General features: G+C 41.8%; 1 protein-coding gene across 1 annotated transcript in view; it reads right to left on the bottom strand.

The window, feature by feature from the left end:
• Positions 1–1,095: 1,095 nt before the first annotated feature.
• Positions 1,096–9,719, bottom strand: part of opn7b.L (opsin 7, beta L homeolog) — a 38,317-nt gene continuing 29,693 nt past the window's right edge. The window contains exons 4-6 of the mRNA XM_018234925.2: positions 6,043–6,170; positions 3,728–4,062; positions 1,096–1,755 (exon numbers count right to left, since the gene is read on the bottom strand). Coding sequence (XP_018090414.1) covers positions 1,177–1,755; positions 3,728–4,062; positions 6,043–6,170 — 1,042 coding nt within the window. The 3' untranslated portion in view covers positions 1,096–1,176. The remainder of the gene's footprint in view (positions 1,756–3,727; positions 4,063–6,042; positions 6,171–9,719) is intronic.

Genomic DNA, 9,719 nt, shown 5'->3' with positions numbered 1-9,719 from the left:
CCCACCGGGAGTTTTCCTGGTATCCCAGTCCGACACTGTGAGGGGAACCCCTGGACTTTCACTTGGTAAGGGGAGGGGGCAGGCTGCAGTGTTGTGTGTAGGCCTTAGGTAGAACTGGAGCTATATACAGCTCTGGTGAAAAACAATTAGTACCGACACCTCAAGCACATTAGATATTGAGAAGCAACCTGCGCTGGCACAAGGAGAACAATATTCAATGAGAGAATTGGAAACTGGCACCACATGAAAATGGTGGGTATCAGTTGCTGTGCCAACAACAGATTATAAGGACACTACTGAGCCAATGCTGCACCACAAACAGGGGTATTTTAGTCACACAGACCCACAATAAATCAGCTATTGAAGCACATAAGCAAAATACTCACATACTGCGTTGTTGTTTTCATTCATAGTCTATTCTTCCTACTGTATCCGGCTCTCCATCACTTCTTCTCCATTTCTTCTGTGGCTGCAGCACTGGCATCTATCCTTATGTCGGCAGCTACTAAAAGAACATTTCCCCCTCAAAGCGTGAGTCCAGGTACAGCTGTGAGGGGATTGGACAAGCTGGAGGCAGGTTCAGAGTTCAACAAGCTGCCTAACCAACCCCTGTTTAGCTGTACCGGGACTTACACTTTGAGAGGGAAAATGCAGTGCAGGGATTGGCTAGATTGCATGGTGAACTTTGAACCTCCCTTCAGCCTGTCCAATTCACTCACCACTGTACAGGAAATAAAACTCTGAGGGGAAAAGTTGTATTAGGAGCTGCAGACATGAGAAAAAATGCCACAATATGTGCAAATATTTGGGGGGATACATCTCCCATGACCACAGGAGTGTAGGCACAGGACATTTCTCTAGTTTTTACCCAGTCACCCTCTGTCAGACTTTGGATACTATATTTACCTGTCACCATTGATTAAAAGCTATTTCAATGTACTACTATACCTCCGAAACAGGAAGAGCGGAGAGAATGATCAGGGGACATGGCCTGGGCAGAAAAGGGGCATCAATGGGGGAGTGGATAAGAAGGTCCCTGTTTATAATGCAATCAGTTTGTTGTTTATTATGACGGGAAACACAGCAGTCTAGTCATGAGTTGAAAATTCTTTAATATTTTACATCAGTACGACAGACATTTTCCTGAAGATCCCAGAGATGTTTAACCCTTTGTGCTCAGATAAAGTCTTTTATGAAATCTGACGTTAGGGCCCCGGTTGACACCTCAACAGTCTCCTCCCCAGACCTTGTTCTCGATGAACTTACAACAAGTTGAACTGTTTGTTGGGGTGCACCATTTGCTGGAGGGATTCTGACCAGAGACGCTGCCACGGGCCGGGCAGCGTCAACATTCCCCAAAGCGCAGCATCGTGGGTAATTCCGAAAACATTCGAAAGTGTCGACACAGTTCCTGCACACTCCTTGGCTTTCCTTAAAATTTCCAGGTGGTTTTGATGTGGTTATAAGGTCTTTGTGTGGACATGGAGTTCTGACCATGGGGGTCCGGCACCACCCACAAACCACCGCACACATGGTCTGAAATAATGTCAACTCTTTAGTAACCACATTCAAGAAATTGGGCTTCAGAAGCAGATAAATCATTGGGTTGTAAATCGTTGAGGACTTGGCAAATACTGCAGCTATGGCAAACACCAGCGATGGGATTTTAGTAGGGTCTCCAAACGCCGCTATCATAGCCACAATAGCATATGGACTCCAGGCTATGAGAAACCCAATGCAGACTGCTATACTAAGCTACAAAAAAAGAAAATAAATTATTGGCAAGTGACATTTATAATATTTAAAAAAAAGTTAAACTAAAAATATCAGTATAATGTAATGACAGGTTCAAAATTCTCCTAACCAAAAGTCATGGCTGGAACCCCAGCCCAATCCTCATGGCACCTACTAAAGAATGCGGACCTCTCTGTGGACAAGACTGAATATATTAGTAATTATATATATATATATATATATATATATATATATATATATATATATATATATATATATATTAGGGATGCACCGAATCCACTATTTTGGATTCGGCCGAACCCCCGAAGCCTTCACAAAAGATTCGGCTGAATACCGAACCGAATCCGAACCCTAATTTGCATATGTAAATTAGGGGTGGGAAGGGGAAAACATTTTTTACTTCCTTGTTTTGTGACAAAACGTCATGCAATTTCCCTCCCCGCCCCTAATTCGCATATGCAAATTAGGATTCGGTTTGGCCAGGTCTTAAAAAATGAAACAGAATTTATTTAATAAAATAGCAGCAGACTGACGTTTCGGTTGACTCCTCAGCCTTTCTCAAAAGGGAGTCAGCCGAAACGTCAGACTGCTGCTATTTTATTAAATAAATTCTGTTTCATTTTTAAGACCTGAGTAGTGCTGATCCCCTTTTTGCGATTGTATGGAGATGTTTGTTGATCGTGCACCCAGGCAACTTACTGCATCTTATCGAGAGTGCCGGCTCCACATGGCTGTGTTTATATATATATATTTATATATATATATATATTTTATTATTATTATTTATTTATTTATTTTTATTACTATATCGATAAATTATTATAAATTAGAAGGAACTGAAGCTGTAGGATATCAAGTACAGTAGGGAGAAATGGTTTTTATAGGAGCAGTGAGTATAATGGCCTTTGGGAAGGGAGTGTGACTGTGGGATAGCAGGTATTGTAGGGAGAGATGGTGCCTGTAGTAGCAGTGGGATAATGGTCTCTGGGACAGGAGTGTGGCTGTGGTATAGCAGGTATATTAGGGAGAGATGGTGCCTATAGTAACAGTGGATAATAGTCTCTGGGAAGGGAGTGTGACTGTGCCTGGGATAGAATGTATAGTAGGGAGAGATGGTGCCTATAGTAACAGTGGGATAATAGTCACTGGGAAGGGACTGTGGGATATCAGGTATAGTAGGGAGAGATGGTGCCTATACTAGCAGTGGGATAATAGTCTCTGGGAAGGGAGTGTGACTGTGGGATAGCAGGTATAGTAGGGAGAGATGGTATCTATAGTAACAGTGGGATAATAGTCTCTGGGAAGGGAGTGTGACTGTGGGATAGCAGGTATAGTAGGGAGAGATGGTTCCTATAGTAACAGTGGGATAATTGTCTCTGGGAAGGGAGTGTGACTGTGGGATAGCAGGTATAGTAGGGAGAGATGGTGCCTATAGTAGCAGTGGAATAATTGTCTCTGGGAAGGGAGTGTGACTGTGGGATAGCAGGTATAGTAGGGAGAGATGGTGCCTATAGTAACAGTGGATAATAGTCTCTGGGAAGCGAGTGTGACTGTGGGATAGCAGGTATAGTAGGGAGAGATGGTGCCTATAGTAACAGTGGATAATAGTCTCTGGGAAGTGAGTGTGACTGTGGGATAGCAGGTATAGTAGGGAGAGATGGTGCCTATAGTAACAGTGGATAATAGTCTCTGGGAAGGGAGTGTGACTGTGGGATAGCAGGTATAGTAGGGAGAGATGGTGTCTATAGTAACAGTGGATAATAGTCTCTGGGAAGGGAGTGTGACTGTGGGATAGCAGGTATAGTAGGGAGAGATGGTGCCTATAGTAGCAACTTTTGAAAAGATTTGGCAAATTATTAGTTGTAGTTCAACATCCACTAAAGGACCATACTTCAAAGTCTATTTTGCCCCAGCACTACAAAGGACATCTTTGATCTTAATTATAATAGTGTTGAATAACTGGTGAACAAACCTTTATTATCAAGCTGTGGATACTGCTTCCTTTAGCTTGTGGGGACAGATGTTGCTGGACAGCCCTCCTGGCCCCTTTCACAGTGATAAATATGAGGGTGTAGGAGATGAGTATTAAGGAAGAGGGGATGAGGTAGCAGAAAACAAATAAAGACATGGTGTACGATAAAGCCTTGCTTTCCCGGTTAGACGCATTCCAGTCTATACAGCACGCTGTTCCGTATGGCTCTGGTCCGTATTTTCCCCAGTCCGCCAGGGGAGCTGTAGCAAACAAACCTGCGTAGGCCCAGATACCCAGCAGCAGTATTCGTGAATGAGCAGTAGAAAACTTATTTCCTGCCAAAGAAGAATAAAGGTTTTTAGTTCATTTTTATGGGCAAATACCCAATATTTTTATGAAATAAGAAGAAACCAAGCGCCAGTCATATCTGAAGGAATTAATCCGTTTCGTTGTGGGCTCTGCGCATTAATCACATTAATCATAAGAACAGTTCTTATTATATTATACTCAAACAAAGGAGATGTAATTGACACTGATGAGATAGAACATTTCTCTTAAAGGCCAATGCTTACATGATTAAACATGGCAACACTGTTGCACGTGATTACCCACTAATTATTTTAGCCACAGACAATCGATCACATTATTAGAGACACTGGAGGATTTTCTTGTCTGCAATAAAGGCTCTTCTGGAAGATCAGCCATAACATGAATGAGAGGTGAAGGCAGGCAAGGTGCTAATGTGATCGCACCAAAAGAATTCATGTTTTACCCTCTGATGCTTTGTTGGAGTACTAAACATGGGGCTTAAAGAGAGAGGCCATCATGAGGGCGTGCTGATTTGGTGACGTGTCCAATATGTATTTGAGCCTAGAGGAACATAGCAGTAGGAGGTGACGTTAAAGGGATTCTGTCATGATTTTTATGGTTTCCAATCACACTATTTACATTGCAAATAAATAACTCTACCATTTAAAATGTTATTCTTGAACCAACAAATGTATTTGTTTAGCTGTAATATTGGTGTGGAGGCACCTCAGAGGAGAACCTTTAGCAATAGCTGTAAGTCACTCCAAAAATCAGTCAGAGGTAGTTAAAAGTACAAAATGTTTATTAGGACATAGTAGACAACGGCTTAACGCATTTCGTGCATGTTAGGGCACTTACTCATAGGCCCCACAGGCACAAAACGTATTAGGCCGCTGTCTACTATGTCCTAGTAAACTACTTCTGACTGATTTTTGAAGGGACTCACAACTATTGTTGTTTTCTCATCGATATGCACCTGTGGACTGGGGTGAACTGTGAGTATATTCTCCTCCTTTTACTAATTTTTGCTTTATTGCAACTCCATCTACTGTGGTAGTGCCCACATTGTCCTTTGGCACCTGCTTTTTTCTGCTTTTGTTAGAACCTTTAACAATGCAAACAAATCCTTCAACAGAGGTGTCAGGTAGCTGCTATCTGGTTAGCTACCTATTGTTTTGTTGATAGGTTGCTGGGGAGAGAGTGGTTTCACTCCAACTTGCAGTTTAGCAGTAAAGAGTGACTGAAGTTTATCAGAGCAAAAGTCACATGACCTGAGGGCACCTGGGAAACTGACAATAGGTCTAGCCCCATGCCAAATTTTAAAAATAAATATAAAAAAATATGTTTGCTCTTTTAAAAATGGATTTCAGTGCAGAATTCTGCTGGAGCAGCACTATTAACTGATGCGTTTTGAAAATAACATGTTTTCCCATGACATTATCCCTGTAAGTCCTTCCAGAACATCCTACCAGGTCAGGCCAAATGAGATCCCTCAGTCTAGTGTATAGAATAGGAAGATCTGTCTGCATCGTTGAGGCACTGCACCAAACAGCTGTGCCAGTTTTATTTTTCAGGATTTGCAACTCACCCTTGATGCATATAAAGCAAGAAGGAGTATTGTTTTCCCTCACTACTTTTTAAAACACACAATACATTTTGTAAACTCAAAATGTATGCACTATATTTTCCACAGACACCTTTGTGATGACAAAATATATTTCACAATCAAAACAATCTAATTTTGTTTCGGCAAAAGGATTTTTATAAACACAAAACATTCTGTTAGAGACAAAATTAATTTTGTCCACACACACACACAATATAAATTCTATAGTCACAAATTAAATTCTCTTCACACAAAAATAATTCTAACACATAAATCATAAACAGAATGAATTTTGTGCATACAGCGATAATATTCAGGTTACAAAATTAGTTTGCAAACAAAAAAAATCCTTTCCTCCTCATATAGCCACAGATATCATGCACCTGGGCAGTGAACTTACCATAAGCCGGATAACAGACTTTTAGACAGCAGACCGAGCTTAGCACCGTCAGGTTGGTCAGGCTGCAAAGTCCAAACAGCATTCCGCAGAAGGCATAGTATTTGCACGTCATTTTATCAAACAGCCACCTGCAACACAGCAATGCGTTTCACTCCTGTCCCAATAGAACAGTCCCCCCATTTGAATAGAACAGTTTGCAACCAATGCAGTAAAAAAATCAATGTATTGATGAAGAGCACCCCATTTATGATTAAAAAAACATTATTGTTTCATCCTGGCTTTAATTATGGACAAACAACAACTTTTCAGGCTGATTTTTTTTCAAGCTTTTTCAGCTTTGCGATGGTTCATGGCCACAAAGGAACGTGTACCTAGTCCTCTTCTTTAGGGCAGAGACACACGGTCAGATTCGGGGAGATTAGTTACCCGGTGACAAATCTCTTTTTTGGGGCAACTAATCTCCACAAACTGCCTTCCCGCCAGCTAGATTGAAAATCACCGGCAGGATGGGAATCGGAGTGCTTCGTTTTCCGAGGTCGCCCGAAGTTTCCTCATGAGGCAAGTTCGGGCGACTTCGGGAAAAGAAGCGCTCCGAGTGCCATCCCGCCGGTGATTTTCATTCTAGTGGGCGGGAAGGCAGCTGTTAGCATTGATACAATAGTTGCTAATATTCCTGAGAAATGTATCAACTAATTGTATCAACTACATATAGCAAATTGTAACAGTTGAGAATGCTCCTGGATCACGGAGCTGCCAGACTGAAACCACAGAGAAAGAAACATTAAACTTTAAACTCTTATTTTGGGAGAATGGTTAAAAAATAAAAGATGGAAAGTCTTTGCTTATGGTGAACAATCTGAAAACAACTGAGCTGAAAAAAGTGTTGAGAGGTGAAGTCCTTTAATCTTTCTTTTTATTGTTCCACACTTTGTACCTATTGGAGCAAACAGAAAAGGGAAAGAATTTACTGATGCCCTTCTCTCTCTGGGAAACTTTCCAGGGAATCCAGGGCCAGATTCCAGGAGACTGTATCATCCCTGCCACATTCCATGGGGTCCCTTAATTCTTACTTAGCAGCAACCCCCCAGGAGCCCTGATTATTAGTCTCCCACCTGCCTCATCTCTCTGCCAACTAATACAATTCTCGCTGTCATACGTCTGTTTTTTAAATGAAAGTGTTGCCTCAATGACACAACAGACAGTTTTAAATTTTTCTCTGCCCATATAAATATGGGGAACCTCTGTCAATAACTCATGAACATGAAAGTGAAACCCCACCAGCATTCCAAATTAGAACCTAATGTGCTCCAGTATCCATGTCCCCTCTCCTTGGGCCTTTTTCAGCCACATCAATCAGCCAATTATCTCTCAAGTGCTGAAATGTGAGCAGCGTCTAATCTGGCACTGACTCGACCCACTGCTCATCTGTATCTTTCCATCACAATGTATATATTAAGTCAACTGAGCTGATAGAGATAAATTGGGTGCAAGGAGAACAATGAGCAGAGAGGATTTAGATATCTCCACTCCAATATCCAGAGTGGAATGTTGTTGGCTGGGGGTTCCCATGGAAATTATTCAGTTTGTATCATTTTTATTATTTAATTATATAGCGGCAACATATACCGCTGTGCTTTACAAAGATTATACATCATTCCCACCAATCCCTGTACCCATGGGGCTTACAATATAAGGTCCTTATCACATCCACACACAATAGGGGCAGTTTTAGTAACCCTAGTGTCACTATTATAACTATATAACTGACTATATGAAAACTATTAAGAGCTTGTTCAGTAATGAAGAATGGATGTTCCAATGCACTTAAATATAGGGTTAGGTGGGGCCATTAAAAGAAAAACAGGTGGGCCCACCACCCTCTGCCTGCCTGGGATGTAGGGTTGCCATCTGGCCTGGCCGGTAAAAATGATGGATTTTCCCAATGTTATTAATAGGGAATAAAGATAAATATATAGGAAGGTCAGTGATCCCAATGTTATTAATAGGGAAAAAAGATAAATATATAGGAAGGTCAGTGATCCCAATGTTATTAATAGGGAAAAAAGATAAATATATAGGAAGGCTGGTATTTTTTTCCAGAAAAGGTGGCAACCTTACTGGGATGGGTGATTGATTTGCCATGCAAGTTTACATTGGTGGATGTGTGTGGTGGGTTGGCATGGGGGGAGGGGTTTGCAACTGGTGGGTGCCTCCGAAACTGGGGTGGTGGACCCCAGATCTGGGCAATAAAATAGGCCCTGGTGTTTCAAGTACACAGGTCCAAACAACCCCCCACCAGTCCACTAAATAGTCACTGTGTATGGCATCTTACAGCAGCCCGTCTGCTATTTGCCAGAATGCACAGATTTCCAGTCCAGGTGGGCCATTGAGGTGGTAGCCCCTGTGGGTCCCAGACACACCAGTCCGACAGCGCTTGAGTTAATAAGGAATCCAAGGCAGATGGAAAGCAGGTGGGGTTCCTATATAAAGACTGTTGGAACTCGTAATGATTTTTGACATTTTGGCCGCCATATTTTCATTATATATTTTCGGCCATATATTTTCGCCATATATTCATTAATGGATAAATTAACATCTCACATATTGTGGACAGGAAAAATGAGCAATATTTTAATTAACACAGCAAGCGGAAACGGCTTTAGTGACTGAGAGATAGGGGGGTACCATTGGGGCCTCTGGAATCACATTCCCTATTTTTGCAAATTTCTCCAGTCATGTTCCAGTGTGTGATGGCGCTCAGCCCACACTGAAGAATAAGGGTCAGGGCAGACGCAAAGATTCGGGGAGATTTGGTCGGCTGGCGATAAATCGCCTCTTCTTCGGGGCAACATCTCCCCGAACTGCCTAAATCGCCGGCGGGATGGCACTCGATCGCTTTGTTTTCTGAAGTCGCTCAAACTTTCCTCGTGAGGCAACTTCGGAAAACGAAGTGCACCGATTGCCGGCGATGTACATTCTAGCCAGCGGGAGGCAGTTTGGGAAATTAGTCGCCCCGAAGAAGAGGAGATTTATCACCGGTCAACTAATCTCCCTGAAACTGAGCGTGTCTCTGCCCTAAAAGAAAACAGGAGAGATGAGCTCCGCTTTTCTTTTAATTGCAGTGGTTTTCTAATGAGGCTGATGCAAATTAACGGTTTACAATTCTTTACTGAGCCCTGTGATGATGGCTCAGTGTATAAATAAACAAATGTGCATCACACCTGGGGGCCAATTACTCCAAACTGATAAATTTGTATTTATTGTTAATGCTTCCTGTACAAATTAATCAGTGGGTCGGGTTTGTCCCACAAGCAGAAATGATTGCAGAATGCGTTGAGGTTTTTGCATAATTGCTAGGGAGTCTATAAAATTGGAAATACCATCAAATTAATTTGTATGTATTTATTATTCAGGTGTTCCCTCTAATTTCTCTTGCTTTCCAAATAAAAACAATGCATCCTTGAGTTTAAATGATTCCTGCATATAACGCGGTCCCTGCAGAGGCGGTACTTGGCTTGGTGAATAATAAGTAATCTGGAGTATTTAACATTATATGTTGCAGAGAGTGGGAGGTAAATCCGTGAGAATTCTGTGTGTGTTCTAGGGGTTTCCAGCTCAGACATTCAGGTTTCATATCATAGAAATGTATGAATTGTGCATTAACTCATGATGTGCCT

The sequence above is a fragment of the Xenopus laevis genome, chromosome 9_10L (assembly GCF_017654675.1).
Source record: "Xenopus laevis strain J_2021 chromosome 9_10L, Xenopus_laevis_v10.1, whole genome shotgun sequence".
NCBI classification, from domain to species: Eukaryota; Metazoa; Chordata; class Amphibia; order Anura; family Pipidae; genus Xenopus; species Xenopus laevis.
This window is presented reverse-complemented; position numbering and strand designations above follow the sequence as displayed.